At 40.9% G+C, this 21,579-nt stretch overlaps 1 protein-coding gene across 2 annotated transcripts in view; it reads left to right on the top strand.

Moving 5' to 3' along the window:
* Nucleotides 1-21,579, top strand: part of UNC5D (unc-5 netrin receptor D) — a 397,571-nt gene that overhangs the window by 329,664 nt on the left and 46,328 nt on the right. For both annotated transcript variants that reach the window (XM_075207473.1, XM_075207472.1), the window contains one exon: nt 11,071-11,155. In XM_075207473.1, coding sequence (XP_075063574.1) covers nt 11,071-11,155 — 85 coding nt within the window. The remainder of the gene's footprint in view (nt 1-11,070; nt 11,156-21,579) is intronic.

A 21,579-nucleotide genomic window follows, 5' to 3' on the forward strand; every position in this document is an offset into this window, starting at 1 on the left:
TAGGAGAGCCCTGCTCAAAGGAGCGTACAATCTAAAGGGAGAGGAAGATAGACAGGCACATGGATGAGACGGGAGAGACGGAGACGGAGTCAAGGAAGGGGGAGAAGGGAAGAAGGGATGAGAAAGAGAGGAAGCCGACCAGTGGGAGTTTAGGCATGACACTGGAAGGCTTTTAGGAAAAGGTGGGTTTTTAATGTTCGTTTGAAAGAGGACAGATTAGGGGATGTTCTGATGGAGTGGGGGAGCTTGTTCCAATGGAGGGGAGCGGCGCAGGAGAAGTCTTGAATACGTGCGTGAGAGGAGGTAATCAGGGGGGAAGAGAGGCGATGATCGATGGACGATCGCAGAGGGCGGGAGGGAGTGTGAATAGAGATAAGGTTAGAGATGTAGGGAGCAGTGGAGTTGGCGAAGGCCTTGTAAGTGAGAGTGAGGAGCTTGAAAAGTATTCTGTAGGGGAAGGGGAGCCAGTGAAGGGCTTGGTAGAGTGGGGAGACAGAGGTGGAACGGCGAGAGAGGAAAATAAGCCTAGCAGCGACGTTAAGTACAGATCTAAGAGGAGCGAGATGAGAGAGGGGGAGGCCGATAAGGAGAAGGTTGCAGTAGTCCAAGCGGGAGATAATCAGAGAGTGGACGAGAGATTTGGTGGCATCCTGGGAGAGGAAGGGCCGAATGCGGGCGATGTTGCGAAGCTGGAAACGGCAGGATTTGGAGATAGAGTGAATGTGAGGGGCAAAGGAGAGAGAGGAGTCGAGGATGACACCTAGGCAGCGGAGTTGGGGAACAGGGGAGATCATCATCCTCATCATTTTTTTATATAGCGCCACTAATTCCGCACCGCTGTACAGAGAACTCATTCACATCAGTCCCTGCCCCATTGGGGCTTACAGTCTAAATTCCATAATATAGACACAGACTCACACACAGACACAAATAGACAGAGAGAGACAGACAGAGAGGGAGAGACTAGGGTCAATTTTGATAGCAGCCAATTAACCTACCAGTATGTTTTTGGAGTGTGGGAGGAAACCGGAGCACCCGGAGGAAACCCACGCACAGATAAGGCCATGGTCGGGAATTGAACTCATGACCCCAGTGCTGTGAGGCAGAAGTGCTAACCACTAGACCACTGTGCTGCCCTTATCATTATTTCCTTTCAATGGATGTCCATTTCTTTATATGTATCTTGTCCTCGACGCTCCTCTTTTTTGGTGTCTCGTTTTCATCACAAGGTCACCGTCCAATGTCTCACCAGTAGTCCTTACCATTCTTCAGTCACAGTTCTCCTATTACACCTATTTCACAGTCTCCCCTCTGATACCACTACCACCATGACATCTTCTTCCTCATCAACTCTTCACCAAGTCTTCAATTCCAATTCATATTCTTTCACATTTCCCTCCTTGCCACTGTCTCTTGGGGCACATTTAACTAAGCCCAAAGTGGCTCCGAAACAGACCCAAAGGCACTCCGCATTAACGCAACATTTCCCTTCACCCACCATAGGGTTTGAAAGGGAAATCCGCAATGTTGTGCTACCGTGTTGATATAAAAAATGCGCAGCAGCGATGTTCATCCGCTAATTGAATCTGCCCCTTACACTGTTTACCATTTCCTGTTCTTCTCATCACTGCTTCCTAACTCTTCTTCCAATCATAATCTCATTCTCTTCCACTCACCCCACCATCAGCTCCTCCTTTCAGCAAAGCCTGATCACTTGGAGGCTGAATACTGAAGCATTTAAATCTAATATTAATATAACAAACAAATCATCATCATCATCATCATCATCAGTTATTTATATAGCGCCAACATATTCCGTAGCGCTTTACAATTGGGGACAAACGTAATAAACTAATAAACAAACTGGGTAAAACAGACAAAGAGGTGAGAAGGCCCTGCTCGCAAGCTTACAATCTATGGGACAATGGGAGATTGACACATGAGGTTAAGTATACATTTTGCATCTTGGCCCAGCCAGACTGCAAAGGTAGGGTGACTCATAAGCTAAATGATCCTGTCACACAATAATGTTGGTCCGGGGGTAGTTGTCTTGTGTGAAATTGTGTAACAGGCTAAAGGTAGTGAGGTTAAGATGGTGGTTGAGGAATATTATACGCTTGTCTGAATAGGTAGGTTTTCAGAGAACGCTTGAAAGTTTGTAGAACAGAGGAGAGTCTTATTGTGCGAGGGAGAGAGTTCCATAGAGTGGGTGCAGCCCGAAAAAGTCCTGTAACCGGGAATGGGAGGATGTAATGAGGGTGGATGAGAGACGCAGATCTTTTGCAGAACGGAGTTGCCGAGTTGGGAGATATTTTGAGACAAGAGAGGAGATGTATGTTGGTGCAGCTTTGTTGATGGCCTTGTAGGTTAGTAAAAGTATTTTATATTGGATTCGGTAGAAGACAGGCAGCCAGTGTAGAGACATACAGAGTGATTCAACAGAGGAATAGCTATTTGCAAGGAAAATCAGTCTTGCCGAAGCATGCAAAATAGATTTTAGGGGTTTGAGTCTGTTTTTGGGAAGACCAGTAAGGAGGGAATTGCAATAGTCAATGCGGGAGATGATTAGTGCATGAATTAAGGTTTTAGCAGTGTCTTGTGTGAGATATGTGCGGATTCTGGAAATGTTCTTTAGATGTATGTAACATGATTTAGATATAGAGTCAATGTGGGGAACAAAGGATAGGCGTGAATCAAGGATTACACCTAGGCAGCGAGCTTGTGGGGTGGGATTTATGGTCATGTTATCAACAGAGATAGAAATGTCAGGTATGCTCTTGTTGGCGGGTGGGAATATTATTAACTCTGTTTTAGAAAGATTAAGTTTGAGTTGACGAGAGGACATCCAAGATGAAATGGCAGAAAGACAGTCAGTTACACGGGACAACACAGATGTCGAGATATCAGGAGAGGATAGATAGATTTGGGTATCATCCGCATAGAGATGATACTGAAAGCCAAAGGAACTTATTAGATTTCCAAGAGAAGCGGTATAGATAGAGAACAGCAGAGGACCTAGCACCGAGCCTTGTGGTACTCCAACTGATAGGGGAAGCGGAGCAGATGTGGCTCCAGAGAAATTAACAGTGAAAGAGCGATTAGAGAGGTAAGATGAGAACCAGGATAGAACTGTGTCTTGAAGACCTAGGGATTGCAGCGTTTGTATGAGAAGAGAGTGGTCAACTGTGTCAAATGCAGCCGAGAGATCAAGGAGAATTAGGAGAGAGTAATGGCGTTCAGTCTTAGCAGTGATCAGATCATTAACAACCTTGGTCAGCGCAGTCTCTGTGGAGTGTTGAGAACGAAAGCCTGACTGAAGAGGATCCAACAGGTTGTTTGTGGAAAGAAAGCGTGTGAGGCGAGTGTAGGCAAGTCTCTCTAGAAGCTTGGAGGGGCAAGGGAGCTGAGAGATGGGACGGTAATTTGAGAGAGAGTTTGGGTCGGAGTTTTGTTTTTTTAGAATAGGAGTAATCACTGCATGCTTGTATAGTGATGGAAAGATGCCAGTAGAGAGTGAGAGATTACAGATTTGAGTTAGAGGTGAAATGAGCACAGAAGACAGGGATCTACCAATTTGCGAGGGAATAGGATCAAGAGGACAGGAGGTAGAGTAGGAAGATAAGAAGAGCGTAGAAATTTCCTCTTCATTTGTGGGGTCAAATGAAGAGAGGGTGTCAGAGGGTAGTGGGAAGGAAATGAGCTGATGGCTTGTTGAGGAAGAGGATACCATTTCTAGTCTGATCTTATCAATCTTGTCCTTGAAGTAGGTAGCAAGATCCTGAGCACTGATAGTAGATGGAGGGTTCGGGGTGGGAGGATTGAGAAGATGATTAAATGTATTGAAAAGGCGTTTGGGGTTAGAAGCCTGAGCATAGATAAGAGATTGAAAGTATGTTTGTTTTGCAGTGTCCAGAGCATTTCGATAGGAGTGGTAGACAGAAGTATATGTGAAGAAGTCATTAGAGCTTCGAGATTTACGCCAGTGACGTTCTGCTTTACGGGACAGTTTTTGAAGATTTCGTGTTGCTTTGGTGTGCCACGGTTGACATCGAAGTCGACGTGTAGTATGAAGGGTCGCTGGAGCCACTTGATCAAGGGCCGTTGCTAAGGTTAGGTGAAAATGAGGTACTGCCATCTCAGGGGATGAGAATGTAAAGATAGGGGAGAGAAGGTGTTGGAGAGAGGTGGAAAATTGTTGAAGATTAATAGAATTCAGATTTCTACGAGTATGAGGAGGCTTGGTTGAGTTAGACAGTAGAGAGGTTAGAGCAGTGGGGGTGAGAGTGTAGCTGATAAGGTGATGATCCGAGAGGGGGAAGGGTGTATTAATAAAGTTAGAAACTGAGCATAGTCTAGAGAAAACAAGATCAAGGCAGTGGCCATCCTTATGAGTAGATGATTCAATCCACTGGGAGAGGTCAAGTGAGGATGTTAGAGAGAGTAGTTTGGAAGCAGCTTTGGAAGGTGGGTTATCAATGGGGATGTTGAAGTCACCCATGATGATGGTGGGGATGTCTGAAGATAAGAAGTGAGGGAGCCATGCAGAGAAATCCTCAATAAATTGTTGGTGTGCTCCAGGGGGACGATAGATCACCGCAACACGTAGGGAGAATGGATTAAAAATGCGAATAGCATGTACTTCAAAAGATGTGAACGTGAGTGATGGGACATTTGGTAGAACTGTGTATGTGCACTGTGGGGAGAGAAGTAGTCCAACCCCACCTCCTTGTCTGCCTTCAGGTCTGGAGGTGTGGGTGAGATGGAGGCCACCATGTGAAAGTGCTGCAGGTGAGGCAGTGTCTGATTGCATGAGCCATGTTTCTGTTATTGCCAGAAGGTTGAGGTTTTTTGAGAGGAAGAGATCATGAACGGAGGTAAGTTTGTTACAAACAGATCGTGCATTCCAAAGGGCACATTTAAAGGACTTGGGAAGAGAGGGTAGACAGGTGATGTGTTTGAGGTTTGCTATAGAACGGTAGTGTTCTGATGTATGTGTGTGTGAGGAGTGTGGGGGACCTGGATTAGGTGATATATCACCAGCTAATAGAAGCAGAGTGAGCGAAAGATAGGCAAGGGGATTGTAAGATGTGTGGCCTTTTATTTTCTGGCGACAGGTGGAGGCTGTACTTGTTAGAGATAATAAATAGGACAACAGTTCATGGGTGTTAAATAGAGGTGAGTGGAGTAATGCAGGTGCAATATGAACAAATTTGTGTGTTGGTGGAGGGGTGAAAGATGACACAGTCCTAAAGATCATGCCATGAAATGAGACTAAGAAAAGCAATTTGTGAAACATTGTGAAAAAAGGGGTAAAAGCAAAAAGCAAGGATATTTTAAGAATTACCTCTTAGCAGTATTCCATATAAATAGACAAGTAGTGCAGAAATAGGCTGTGGCAGATGTTGCTTATTGCTGGGAGTTAAATCAAGTCAAATGTAGTCCAATGTTTGGCCAACTGTGTTGTCTAACTGTGCATTTTCGTCCACTTTGTGACAAAATCCCACTTAGTGCAGAAATCACACACGTCTAACCCCACATACGTCTCCCCATAGAATGAAGCCAAGATGTAGTCAGTCTAATTTAGGAATACACTACAGATGTGCTAATTGGTCAGCTAATCAAAGGAAAAGAAAACATTTGTGGGAAAGGATACAAATCCTTATAGAGGCGACTCTCAGGGACACTGGATGAGTAACATATATGGGGAAATTCTGGGGAATTTCAAAACACTGAGAAGTAAATAGTTTGCTGAAAAAGAGGTTTCTTAGCAGTTGTGGAAACTCTAGTCCCTTAGTCAAGAAGGCCAGGAATAAGTGAGACTAATGCAAGAAATAAAAGAGAGACAAATGTTTTTTATGAGAATTGACTTGGTAAAAATTTAAGCAGGAAACAGGAGAGGTAATCCTCCAATCAGAATCTAATGTGTAATTGCTAAGAAAGCATAGTCTTCTGCACTGCTCATCCATCTGGCAGAGAGAGGCTTTAGAAGACCATGGGGTAAATGTATAATAGTCCGATTTTGTCAACTCGCCAAACTCCCGTGAGTTGACAAAACCGGACCATAATACATTTACCCCCATGACTTCAGACGAGGCTGTAGAACCTGATTGCACTTTTGTTTAGTGGGGAGATTGAGACTGGAACCGGATAAAGCAGCCAGATATGTATGTGGGACCGGGCTACACCCTCTGCTTCTCTGCCATTGGATTGAAATATGGGCTTCAAATCACTATGTTAATGCAGCAAGCGGCTCCACTTTGTCTTAATGATGGGTACAATAAAAACAACATATATCATGTGGTACTTTCTTAAAAAGGCAGTATGAATGGCTCCTTGTTAGATGTGATCTATTGTTAAACAATGAAAGGAGTAAGAAATGCTTGTGGAAGCGTTTTTTATGTTTAGCAAAGCACATGACTACAGCAACATTATAGACAAACCCTTATGATTCAGGAATATTTCCTCTCAGTAGTTACAGAAGCTGGAATTTCATCTCATTAAATTATATATATATATATATATATATATATATATATATATATATATATATATATATATATATAGTGTGTGCGTGTACAGTACATATTTTGTAGATGTGGCATATTAATAATTATGTAAGCAGAGTATAGAGATGTTTGTTAAGAAGAAATCACCATATATCCCATTTTGGTAAAAAATTTAAATATTGAACATAATTCAACTTTACAATATATTATATATTTTTTTTGTTTTCATTTTTTCGTGGCATTGAAAGAGTAACGTCATTGAGTGGTGGACAGATTGAGCCACCGTGCCACTTTATATTTGTGCTACTTCAGGCTGCATTTCAAACATGTCTGTACTCTGGGAGGGCAACATGACAAGAGTCATTATCAGTTTACAGCGCTTCTGTCCAGAATTCTCTTAAGAATGTTCGGAAGCGGGAGTAAATGGCATTAGAGAACTGCCAACTCTCCAGTCCTCTTCACAAATACCGCTAATGCAGAAATTCCTATTCTACTGCCTCTGCTAGAAGACCGAGGAGCGTGAGGCTACAGTTTCATAGCACTCCCAGGCATGTACCAGTATTGTAACAAAGGTCAATGTGGCAACAGGTGGTGTAATAGGAGTACAAACAGATAGCTAATCAGCCAATGAGATGTTTACATTTAGCGCTATTATACGTATCAGTCTACTGAGGGTGACATTCATTAGATCATAAATACTAAACAACCCCAAGCGAATATTAGAGCAGTGTCTGAACTATATATGGTTGTTTTGTGGGTTATATTGATTTTTACTGAAAGGCAGAATACATATTAGGACCCACAAACAGATATAAAGAATATAAAAATATATTTACAATTCCCAGCTCGTGATCTGACAAGAGGCAGCAGAATTTGTGTTTTTTTTCCTTTCTTGAGGTATTATTGAATGGAAACCACAATAACCTATCTAGCTGCCAAATCAAATAAAATACAGTCTTGGGTAACAGGTGTTGGGGTTAATCAAAGCTAGCTTGTCGAATGACACAGGAGAGGGAAAGTGGCAGCTCTTTCTGGGGTCTGCGGCAACGTGCTCTCAGTCACCAAACTCTGCACAGTATTTGGACATACGCTTGGCTGAGCGCTAAGCCGAATTTGATCATTTCCAGGCTAATTTCAGATTCTTCTCAGGGTTGGAGGAAATGAGTAAATAGATCTGTTCCTGGAGATAGCGGGACACATGCAGGAAAAGGCAGCGGTCCTTTAATACATACTGTCCTCCAGACACGCTATGTGCACTCTGGGCCATTGCCCAAGAACAAGGCTGCATTTGCTTTTGAGCTCAGCTGGTTCAAGGAACCAAATTGAATTAATTGTGATGTAGCCAGGAGATGTTGGCCTTTATCAGAATCCTGTTATTGCTTCTTCATTTTGCTCGAGAATACTCATGTTCCAAAATACTATACATGTTATTGCCTTAATTCTTTGATTAATATTTATTCAAGGCAGAGATAGATTGTGATGCTGAAATAAAACAATCCCATCCACACAAAGCTTTACATAAAGCATTATAGACAAACTATATTTCTCCAGTTGTCATAGAACTATAGGAGACAGCAAGCTGAGACTTGTAGTTCCACAACATCTGGTGAGCCAGTTTATCTAAGCCTGATCTAAAAGAAATCTTTAAAGATAGTGTGTTTGTTAATTAAGAAATACCAGCCCATGTTCACAAATGATCTTTTTGGTTTAGGTGTCTCTAAATAACAATGGTTGTCAAAATGTGCACAAGATGGGTAGTGGGGTGAGTCACCATCTGAGGAAGAATAGGATGTGGGTTCAGTTTTACACCAAGCCGTCTACAAATAAATCTAAACCAATATAAGTGAAAGAACATCATCTGGCTACCTGTTCTCTCCGACCCACCTAGTACCGCATTCGTGTTTTGCACTGTTTTAATGATGTAAGCATGAAGGTTGTGAATATTCAGCAAGCACTTGGAGCCTGCGTCACCAATGTCTTATATACGCATAGAAGTAAGCAGTGTGAGAACTCAGAGCAGAGCATAGAATGAGAGGATGCTGTCCAAAGCCGGCAGGATGTGAGGGGAATAGATATGGCATTAACAAAGATAATGGGCACATGTACATGTACACAGGAGTAAAAGAAACACAGATATATATATATATATATATATATAGAGAGAGAGAGAGAGAGAGAGAGAGAGAGAGAGAGAGAGAGAGAGATGTGTATATATATATATATATAGAGAGAGAGAGAGAGAAAGAGAGAGATGTGTATATATATATATATATATAGAGAGAGAGAGAGAGAGAGAGAGAGAGAGAGAGAGAGAGAGAGAGAGAGAGAGAGAGAGAGAGAGAGAGATGTGTGTATATATATATATATATATATATATATATATATATATATATATATATATATATATAAATACACATACATACACAGAGGTATTTAATCTATTATACAAAGATGCTTTGAACACAATGTTCCCAACACCTGCCTTGGCATCCCCATCCTTATTAATTACAAAGCTCCTCATTATAACTATAGGAAGAAACACTTGGGGGTATGTTTGTTAAAATGCGAGTTTGAAAAAGTGGAGATGTTGCCTATAGCAACCAATCAGATTCTAGTTGTCATGTTGTAGAATGTACTAAATAAATGCTAACTAGATTCTGATTGGTTGCTATAGGCAACATTTCCACTTTTTCAAACCCGCTGTTTAGTAAATATACCATTTGTTGATTATATCTGTCAACAAAATGCAGCAAAAGGTAGCTTTTTTACCTTTCTGTATTCTGGGACTTTCTGGACAACTGGTTTCCGGATAGCAATGGGGAGAAAACATTCATTGGATGACAAATCAGGATTATATTCTGTATAGGAAGATATCTTGAGACAAATGAGTGGCTTTCTGCTCACAAGGGCTTTCAATCAATAGAAAATTGATTGATGCAAATGAGTGAGAGATGACCACCCCTTAATACCAAGCATTTTACACTAAATGACATCATACACATTGCTGCATGTCATTAACATTAATTGCGCTTGACATTAATTTACACAAATGTTCTATAAATCTTTCTAACAAATTTCCAGGTTGTAAAAACACAATAAAGTTACTCATCTATACTTTCACCGCAGAGAAATATTGAGAGTCTCTATTGATTAGCTGACTTCATTTATAGCAGTTGTTTAATTGATGCCACAATTAGTCATGAGTTATAATAATGTTGCTATTACACAGTTACAAATGGAATAACATTGGATAGTGTTTATTGAACAAATGCTGCCTGTAAAAGAATGTTCACATTAGTGAATGAAATGTGTATTAATTTCTCCAAATGGAGATTTAATGATGTTTTAAACGGCTTTATAATGCTGATGCTATGTCATCGTCCTATTCAGCAGTGTCCAGCCTATTAGATTGGGGCTGGCAAGATATAATTCCACTGGATAAGGCCCTGGATAACTGCAGAATGCATTCATCAACATCATCAACATTTATTTATATAGCGCCAGCAAATTCCGTATCGCTTTACAATTGGGAACAAACATTAATAAGACAATACTGGGTAATACAGACAGAGAGGTAAGAGAACCCTGCTTGCAAGCTTACAATGCATCTTAGGTGGATTTATTAACAGCTATGGGTAAATTGCAAACAACTATTGCCCGGCCCAGGGGCAGGCTGCCAAATTTTAGCCCGGGGCGGCGAGACAAGGTTAGCACTCTATTAAGAACATTTTAAAGAAAAAAAACTTAAAGTAGCCCAGTGACCAAGCCCAAGGTAGCCCACTATGGGACCAAATTACCCCTGCTCGCCAGCCTGGCCTGTGACGTCTATTCTTGAGAACCACTCACAAGGACAGCAAAATTTGCTGTTTGTTTTTGTGGCAACTTATGTATTGAATATTAGCGGTCATCATAGGTGACGTGGTGACACAGTCTGGGTGGAGTCTATATGTTCTCCACGTGGACTGATGTTTCTCATCTATACTTTGCAAATATCATCATCATCATCACCATTTATTTATATAGCGCCACTAATTCCGCAGCGCTGTACAGAGAACTCACTCACATCAGTCCCTGCCCCATTGGAGCTTACAGTCTAAATTCCCTAACACACATGCATAGAAAGACAGAGAGAGAGAGTAGGGTCAATTTTGATAGCAGCCAATTGACCTACTAGTATGTTTTTGGAGTGTGGGAGGAAACCGGAGAACCCGGAGGAAACACGGGAAGAACATACAAACTCCACACAGATAAGGCCATGGTCAGGAATTGAACTCATGACCCCAGTGCTGTGAGGCAGAAGTGCTAACCACTAAGCCACCATGCTGTCCCAAATATAATATTTTAATCTGTAAAATACAGATTGTGCATGTGCCATTTTATTTTTAATAGCAAACTCTAAATCTGATGCACTGAGCGTAAAAGTGTATGAATTCAGGACCTTTGAGCTTTTTATTTAGCGTTTCCTGTCATGTACTATGTAGAGAGATGTATTTTATTGATGTCTGTTCTAGTCAGGCATTCTCTCCCTGATTCTATCTCTAAGCCTTATCTCGTTATTTTCCAGGGGTGAGCCTGTTGATCCCACATGAGGCGATTGCAGAAGACAACTCATGGGAAATCTATCTGTCAGTCAATCAAGGGGAACCAAGGTAAGGGGAATGATAGGCACGTGTTAATGGAAACAAACAGAACAGTCTGAAATGAGAAAAGTGTTCTTTGTTTCAGGTCAGTGATACAGAGTGATTGGAGAGGGAGCCTCGAACGGCTTTGGTTGGATCTCAAGACAAGCCCTTTAGATAGACTAGAAGTGGGTTTTTTTTTCCATACAGTTGTTAGGTTCAAACAATAATCCTAGAAAAATAGAAATTCTTTTACGAGACCCAACAAGAATTTAAACCAAGTAATGCAACACATTTATTTGGTGCAACAAAAATGGTCATTTTAAAATTGCTATGACAGGCTATGTGCACATAGACAATATTTTAGTCTGCCACTCCTCTGTTCTGTTTTTGACAGGAGAATGGAGGAGAGAAAGGTGCTCACATAGAGTTCTCTGATCTCTTTTGAGAAACAGAGGTACAGTGCACACGACTGTTTGACAAAAACTGTGGTGGAAGAAAGAAGCACACGTTCTACTCTCCCTCTTCCATACCTTGCCATAAGTCTTGACAAGATGGCTGTGTGTGCTGCATTGGCGTCTACGTAGATGTCAGTGGTTTCTATGTTTTTGTCTGTCTTTTCTCCATACTCCTGTCAAAACTTGAGTGGAGGATAGATGGATTTAAATAAAGCTGGTTTCCACATAGTCCTTACATACAGTGTACAAATCACACAACTCAAACCATCTAGGATGAGAAGGGGATAGTGCCCTGCCTTAAAGTGCTTTCAAGTTGGTCAACCTAAGCTCGATGTGGCTATCTACACTAAAAAAGTCCTTATGTACGGGCTCTCATACTGTGTATGGGTTAGTGGGTGTAGTTTGGCCAAATCGAAGGAGTGGTTTGATTGCCGTGACTTGGTAAGGTATGTCCAGATACATCCAATTGCACATTTTATTTGTTCAGATTTCCAATAGGCACCTTAGGCATGGCCTATTCATTTGTGGCTAAGACCATATTACACTGGGGTTTGGTGAGAGAGTTTTTATTTCCTTAACTCATTGTTCAACCTATTCTACACATATAAAATCAACATGTTAATCCTCCCTTGTTGTTACACTTAAACAACCATTTCCATGTGTTTTCATGTGCTCACATGTAAGACACGTTATCACTGCTATGTTAAGAAAAGGCAATGTTAATAATGGGAAAGAGTGGCAGATCCTGGCCTATCTCACCTTAATAATCCCTTTGAGAAGCATTGTATTATGTTAACATAGTACAGAGAGATATGCTGGACAGAAATGACCTGGCAAGGTCTATAGGACATTTACTTATGCAGTCACCTACATGGTGTCTGAAGGGCCTTTGTGTTCACCTTGATTCATGTCACAGCTGTGTTACTTTCATAAATCACACAGTGATGTCTCCCATAGGACTCTTCTCCTTTATTACACTTCCCTCCATTGAGCCTTTGAGATTTGCAGGTTTTCTTTTTCCCAATATCAGGGGTACTAAACCAAACAGGTTCAGTTTTCAAGTAGAGTGGTTATCAAACATGATTAGTAAAAATGAGTTAATGTAATTTATCACAGATACATACATTTCCTGGAAATATAGGACACTCCCTGAGTGACATACAGTATCTTGTACAAGACCCATAACCATACAGGTGACCCATACAGTTATTTATATGTAAACAACAAAGAAGCCCTGCAATGTTATATGAAATTACTGATTTGGAAAACTTTTTCCTGATGCAATATGAAGCCAAATTGCTCAAGGCAAAACACAAATAAACTATTTTTTGTTTGATCTTAACTGTTAATATACAGCATGCTTCTTTAATATTGCAGATTTTCTATAATCAATACAAGTTTTCATTTTTTGTCAGAATACCATCTTTTAAAAATAGACTTCCAAAAACAAACCTGTCCTGCTACAGTTCTTAGTAGAACCCCATCCCATATGTTTAGGGAACACATTGTAACATTATATACGTCCTCCCACTTATTAATCCAAAAGTCTCACAAGCCATCATCCTACTTATCTTTACATAGGACTGTACTGGGCATCTCCTTTTACTAGAAAAAAATAATAATTAGAAAGTAGAAAGAAGAATCAAGTATAAAACATACGGTTTGATGCTTTCTTTTATATATCGCAACAATACATCCTAACAAGTAAACCAATATTTTGAAAATGCCATTTATACTATTTTTCATGCATGAATAAAATATCCATTCAGATTTAAAATGTTACATTTAGGGTGTTTCAATCGGACACACGGAGCATCTTTCAGGTGGAAAACCGGTTTAGATACTTCTAACAAACCGGTTTGATATTTCTAACAAATATTGACAGTTTGAAACCCATCGGAATTACAATACATTTTCCAGATTGAACCCATTATGTTTGGACAGTACACAGTCACTTTTCTGTAATGTGGAATAAGAAATGAATTATAATAGGAAACACCTGTGGATATGTAATATTCTCCGGAAAATAGTGCAGTTATCTAATATTGCTTCAATTTATATATAATATAGGCATTTTCTAATAAATGTGACTCTTGGAACAGAATCTGTACTACTCTGATTTACCGCAAGTCCGTTTCCCTTCTTATTCAAAGTTCAAATTGTCAGTCAAAAAAACATTACTGTACTGTAGATTTTCTGATAAATCCCATCACAATGTGTAAGAGAGGTAATGTCTCATGTTAACAGCATTTTACAATTTGCCAGCAAAACCACATGGGACAAACTGATCACAGCCTCACAATTTAGCAAAGACCGATAATGCAGCAGCCAGTCCTCCCTTTGAGGCACAATCTACAGCAGGTCAAACAAGAGCCATACATTGTGGTAGCTTCAGTGCTATAATCTTATAGTACAGTTCAGATATGGATGTGTAGGTCTTGTGTTGATAATGAAGTAATAATTTACATGTATAGGGTGTGCTGGGATGCTGGTATTGTCACTCAACAATACCAGTACTATAGAGTTCATTTGAGATTCACATTTCATTTACAAACTACAGAAAATATTAACTTGTTTATTGCACGGTAATTGCAACCTGTGCATGGTTAATATATAGCTTATTTGACAAGTATGTCACAGAGGTGTCACTCGATGCATATTATACATCTTACATTAGGTGACTGTCAATGCATAAATAATAACATATTAAATATTTTTGTGGGAACTATCAGATATAATTATATGTATTAAATTAAGTTTGACTCAAGACTTCAGACTTTTTCAAAATAAGTATGTCAGGTTTTAAACACTTCTCGGTCTGCTCGCAGAAATCATAAAAACAAGATATTAAAATGAGATGCAAAGAGTGGACTTTGGGCAATCTTTACACTGCTCCCTGATGCCAGTGATGGTTCATATCTATTAACAGCACAAAAGGTCCATATGTGCTTTGTCTGTAGTCAAGTGCTAATATACCAATGTATTCGAGATTTCAAATATTGACCATAAAAAAAAAGGCAACCCTTCTCTTTACTGTTGGTATTTTACATATGGTTGAACTGTACATTGGAAAAATCAGAGTTAATTTTTTGAGAGGGAAGTGGGGAGGTCCAAATATACAAGTAGGAAGTCCATGGACGTGGCTTTACCACCATTCCAATAATACCAACACCGATGTTGCAGATCACAAGTCCCAATGGGTGCATGCAGTTAATAAGCAACTATTTTGCTGGCTGGGTTCATAACCAAGAAGCAATGTAAATTTAAATAGAAAACTGTTGCACTACTATGCTGCACGTTATATATAGTCATTTAATTAATACAGGGATCGCCTCCCAGATCCCTCAGGAACCATATATAGAACAAGGCTGCACACACAAATAGAAAAAAGAAAGCTCCCTCAGGAGTATATTTATTCCAGACTTTGGGGTGTGGTCAATTACCTCACTGAGGCCACGCCCCCTGGAACGTAGAGCTGTTTGGCCTTTCCTGCAGTCCTGGAATAAATAGACCAATGAGGGACTTTCTTCACTCTATGTGTGTTTGCAGCCTTTGCATTACTTTTATGTATGCATAACCAAGAAAACAAAATTGTACAGAGCAATACCCAACAAAGCTACTTTAGGAAGCACCGTATTTCCCCATGTATAAGACGCACCTTTTTCCCAAAAATTTTGGGTCTAAAACCTGGGGGCGTCTTATACAGGAGTAGTGGGGATGCAAGGGGGGGCAGCATTACAGTGACAGTGGGGGGTATCGAGGGGGAGGGGGGCAGTGTTAGAGCAGCAGCGGGGGGATCCAAGAGGGGGGGCAGCGGTACAGAGGTATGCGTGCATCCAGGAGGAGGGGGCAGAGGCACAGTGGCAGCGGGGAACCAGGAGGAGGGGGCAGAGGTACAGTGGCAGCTGGGATCCAGGAGTAGGGGGCAGAGGTACAGTGGCAGCGGGGATCCAGGAGGAGGGGGCAGAGGTACAGTGGCAGCAGGGATCCAGGAGGATGGGGAAGAGGTACAGTGGCGGGGAGGGGGGGGGCGATTGCAGGGAGAGTGTGCAGCCGGCCAGCACACTCTCCCTGTCTGTCTCTGCCGAATGGACCTGCAGGGATAGTGTGCTGCCAGTAAACTTTCCCTGCCCTTTTTGACAGCTAACGTAATATTCTTTTTTACAAATTTCAGGGCCAAAATTAAGGTGTGTGTTATACATGGGAGCGCCTTATACATGGGGAAATACAGTATTTATCAATATTTATATTGGCGTATCTTTCATGCGCTTGCTGTGAATGTTCCTTAATGGGTCTTTATCACATTATAAGATATTTTAGTTTTCACTGTGTCCCTTATTGTGCTGTTAATCTGAAAAATTCAGATTAACAGCACAATAAACCTTGGCTAACTCAGAAAGAGATGTGCATCCTCGCCTCTCATTCCCAGGCAGAATCAACAAAGATGAAAGACCTTGACTTCAACACCTTATCAGGCCCGCAAATTCCATTCCTCTAAGTCCGTTCGCCTCTTCATTAAATAAAGACAGGCCTTCACACTGTTTCCATCTGGACTAGGTGCGACAAGGCCACGATAAGGACATAATGCTTTCCCTTATTTTCTAAAGAGCTGTCTAAAAAAAAGAGCACTCCTTTTTTTTATTATTATTATCAGCGTCTGGTATATAGATTAACTGAATTACGCCCCTAGCTGCTGTTAGCCTGGAGTGAGAAGAGATTATTTTTAATATCAAGCATCTGACAGACATATCTTTAGCAAAACAGACAGAAAAACACAGGGAGTTTGGTTGAAATATCTACAATCCAAGGAGAATAGAACAGGGAAAAGACGATGAACAAGACTTTTCTGTCACATACAAATATATATGGAGTAAAACATGAAAGTTCTGTAAAATATAAGTTGTGTTGCATTTGATTATATGTACAAAAAGGCATGGAAAACTCAATTAACAAGGGCCTTGAAGATACGCTTTTCCCTCCTGTTTTGTGTTATAAACACTGTTGTAGCTCAGATAATGGAAGGTTTAACATTCTTCCTGAGAACACATTTACGCATTGTACACATGGAGAAGCCTTATGGTGACTTTAATAATGGTAACATCAATTCTACTTTGAATTTTAGGCTGCTTTCTTGTTTCTTCTAATAATCTATAGTAACGAGTTGGCTTTGTAATGTTGTACTGATATCCTGTTTTTGCTTGTATGAAACATATTTTAGGGCCTGATTCTGGCTTTAGTGTCCATTTTGAGTCTGTACAGTTGATATGACAGGACCAGGCAGATGAGTGGCTGGGGGCAAGATACTGCTCCCTTTACACATCTCAAAAATTCTGATTGGAAGTAATTTTAGGCCACACTCAAATCCACACAACCCATGTCCCCAAATCAAGAGGCCTTACCCCTAAATCGTGAAATTATCTCCCAAAATCAGGAGATTTTAACCCTAAATCGGGATACTATATTCCCAAATAAAGAAGCCTTAACCTTAAATTGTAATACTATGTCCCCAAATCAAGAGCCTTAACCCTAAATTTTAATACTTTGTCCCCAAATTAAGAGGCCTGACCCCTAAATTGTTATACTGGGTCTCCAAATCAAGAGGCCTTCACCCTAACAGGGGCAAACACAGGATCTGCAGAGGGGGGTTTCCACATCACGCCGCCAGTGGGCGTGACCAGCATGCATAGGGGCGGGGCTATAATTTTAGAGAGTGCTTGGCTGCTCTCCAGCTCTCGCTATCCCCATAATATACATGGGCAATGCTGCCTGCACTACTGTTCTCCTCCTGTTTCTCCCACTTCTAACTCTGCTCTCCAGCTACTTTGCCCTCCTCCTCGACGACCCTCCTCCCCCCGTCCCCTCTGGGGGTCTCACTGTCTTCCGCGCCCTCCTTTTGGGCTCCGTTGTTTGCCGATCCTCCCTCCCCCTTTCCCCACCCTCTCTAGCTGTGCATTGAGCTTACTGAGTTACTGTGCTTACTGTTTACTGTACTGTGCTGTCTCACCTTGTATTGTAACTCGTTTTGTCCCTGTACGGCGCCACGGACACCTTGTGGCGCCCTATAAATAAAAATTAATAAAAAATTAATAATACTGTTAGGTGCATTCAGCTCTCTCTTTTCGAGCAGAGTCGTGTGAAGCAGTGGGAGGGTCCAGCCACCTCAATTATGCATTGCCCCAGGCGTGAAGGGGGGTTTCCTGGCACTAGGAAACCACCCCTCGGTTTGCCTATGCCTAAATTGTGAAAACCATGTCCACAAATCAAGAGGCCTTACCCCTAAATTGTTATACTGTGTCCCTAAATCAAGAGGCCATAGCCCTAAATTGAGATACTATGTCCCCAAATCAAGAAGCCTTAACCCTCAATTGTGATACAATGTCCCCAAATCAAGAGGCCTTAACCCTAAATTGTGATACAATGTCCTCAAATTAAGACGCCTTACCCCTAAATTGTGAAAACCATGTCCACAAATCATGAAGCCTTGGCCCATTGCAGGTGGTTGGGGTCGATTTGTTATATAAGGACGATCTAAGGGAACCTATCTAACCTATGTTTGTCTCATTCATTGAGATCAAAACAAGGTTTATTATACTTATAAAATAAAATTGATATTTTAATTGTAAGCAAATCTTCCATGCTCTCCGTTTCTTATGGTTCGCATGACAATGATCGGATTTTAAAAGCTACCCAGAACAAGTATTGCTGGCTTCTCAGATTAATAATAGATGTCTACGTTGTTTAATAAACAAATCATTCCAAAGTGGAACATTATTATAAATCTGATCACTGAGGGGCATCAGACCTGCTGACGAAATGAGAACCGCATACTATGGATGTCTCATAAAGTGCAATCATTCCAGTTTTGCCTGTAATCAATATGCCCTGCAAACACTATACTTCCTTTTATTTTATCAGCTCACCTATCTATTCACATTCATCAATCTCCCTATCTGTTACCGTCTCCATTTTCTAATATATCTGCTGTTTTTCCAGCTGGGATTCATGATCCCCCCGTCCTCTGTTTTTCTCTCTCTCTCCTCCATGCTCCTGACCTTCTTTCTTTTTTCTTTCTTTCCATTAATGGTCCCCTGGGACCCTCGTCAGACTTTCATGTATCTTGAATGGGACCTAATGGGTTTTTAGCACCTTGCTTTGAATTAAAAGCTTTTACCAACTGGAAAGGTGAAGAAGTAAACCTCCATTAAACGGGAATACACACAAGAGACCAAAATAATCCCCAAACACCACTTTTGTGTCTTCACATTTCTACATTCAACACTTTTAAGATGGTAAGCCCTAGAGCAATGCTGTCTGCATCGTCCTAAAAGGATATACAGTACATTACACAATCCTCTCTTCTGTCCTTCCACATCTATGAGATATATTTTATACCTCTGGAATGGAATAGACAATAGATGTTCCAGGTTTATAAATGGGAGCTTTATTAAACTGGCAGCAGCAACATCTATTCCGCCGATGCAATTATAATCACCAGCTGGATACTTCCTATTGGACTGTGAAATTGTACTTTTATATATTCATTATACTGACAACTGGCAATTATCACTGATCAGAGGCCTAACAAGACCTTTTTGGTCCTTGGTGCAAAGTTATATTTGACATCCTCCAAACTCCTGAACTCGAAAGCAATATATTGTCTCAAGCTCAAGCCTTATAGTAGTGAGAGAATGTTGGTGAACCCTCCAGAATTTCATGCAATTCTGTACTCTTGAGCCAGAATGAAATATAATGTTCATTCAAGTTATACTACCATCAGCTGCATCAATGTGTTATATAGCGCCAAAGATTACATAGCACCATACAGCCAAAGATGCAAGTCAGAAGTACAACAATACAGTAAAGATTGATGAATACAAGAACAATCCATGCACACAGGATAATGCATTTAAACAGCAAGTGGTGCAAGCAGAAGGCACAACACTACTAACCAGCATTACACATAGCAGAGACATATAAGGTAGACCAACAGACTAGAGACATGATTAATGACAAGTGAGGCTTTTTAGGTCGAATGCACTTAAAGGGTGACAGGTTTTGTAACAGAATGAACACTTACATTTAACGGTTAACATCAGGGAGGGGGCCGACCAATGGTAACTCTGGTGGGAGGGTCCTGGTTTGATATAGGTGACTGCATTTCCTGTTTTTTTTCACTCTTCAGCACAAGATCCCACCCACCTACTCCTTAGTTATGGTTACGTTAAAAAAAATTTGCGGTAGGAAGGCACTGCTTTCAGCGGCTGATTAGTGGCACTAATGGTAGTTGGCCGCAGGTCACTGTCCCCTTAGAGGCACCAGTAACTCTTTGGTCCTTCCGTGAGGAGGGTCCCCTGCCTGGCTCGAGGAGGGAGAGCAGCATGAGTTTAGAAGGGGTACAGTCACTCCTACGCCAATTCAGCGCATGGTAGTTTTGGGATGAGATCCCCTTGTTGGTGGATGTACGGAGGTTTCGTCAGTTCCCACGTTATCTGGTTATCAGCTTGGGAGCAGTGCCCTTTCTCCGCCACCATAGGTTAGTTAAAAGTAACTAATTAATAAATATGTCCTTCATTTTTCGCAACTTATACATTATTATTATTATTATTATTATTAATATTTATTTATAAGGCGCTACAAGGCATCCGCAGCGCCGTACAGAGACAAACAAAATCACAATACAATGGGAGACAGCACAGTACAGTAAACACAGCAACTCCGTAAGCTCAATGCACAGCTAGAGAGGGCGGGGAAAGGGGAGGGAGGATCCGAAAACGACGGGGCCCAAAAAGGGGGGCGCGGAAGACAGGGAGACCCCCAGGGGGGAGGAGGGAGCGAAAGTGGACGTGGGGTGGAGGACCTTTGAGGAGGAGGGCTAAGTAGCTGGAGAGCAGAGTTAGAAGTGGTGGAAACAGGAGGAGAGATGGCCCTGCTCAGAGGAGCGTACAATCTAAGGGATACATGACTCCGTGTGTTTATTTTATATAAGTGGTTAAGTCATAAAGGTGTTGTGAAGGTGAGGGGGACATATCCGGTGAGCCCTTTAATAAATAACACACTAAAATGTTTACATTTTCTGTCTTTTATAAACACACTGATCTGATGTTTAGTGTCTTTGTTCAAGACATGAATGTGGACCTTTACCTTTAGCAACTTATATCAATTCCTTTAACAGCAAATGTTTTAACTAGACAATCCCTGTAGGCATTTTGTCTCAACTATTTTGTTTTTGTTTATATTTTTGTGTTGTCTTGCATAAATTGCTAACTTTAGGTCATGTCACAGAAACTCATTTTAGTCAAAGCTTTGACTTAGCCGCTGCAAAACATGATATCTCTTCCTCTTCATCCATTCTGCTGTTGACATACTTGTTTATTAAAGGTCATTGTGACACGACTACCCACACTCTGCTCATATAACCTGACACTCTTGTAGAATTATCTGATATAATCCATAATTCATTATTCCCTTGATGATTATGAAGTACCTGTAGACTAAGGCCGTGATACTCCCGCTAGTACTCTCACTGCCATGTTCCAAAATTAGGATGAGACTGATGTAATAAAGCTAAACAGCTAACCACATCTCCCTGCCTCTCGCTTCCTGGTGAGGTTTTGGATGGCACAATAAAATAACATCAAGGCTAATACTGGGATTCCTGTTCTAAGGATGTATATAGGTGGTCTATTAAAAAACAAATAAATGCAAAAAAGCTTTCTGTAATAAGTGACTTATATATGTTGCTTTTGATATATTAATATATCATAAAATGTAATTTTTTTGTATGAAACCAATGTAATATACACTTTAATATAGAAGAGCATGTAGTCAGGATATACTATAAGCCCAATTACTGTGTAGCTGATCCTCTGGTCATATCTACCCTATAGAATAAATTGTAGACAGATTCACTGTGGGCTGTTTGTTTATTACCTGCCACTTGCTAAACCTGCAAGATTTACTGGTTGCCATAAAAGAAAGCTGTTATCCAGCTGTCAG

The sequence above is a fragment of the Mixophyes fleayi genome, chromosome 4 (assembly GCF_038048845.1).
Source record: "Mixophyes fleayi isolate aMixFle1 chromosome 4, aMixFle1.hap1, whole genome shotgun sequence".
NCBI classification, from domain to species: Eukaryota; Metazoa; Chordata; class Amphibia; order Anura; family Limnodynastidae; genus Mixophyes; species Mixophyes fleayi.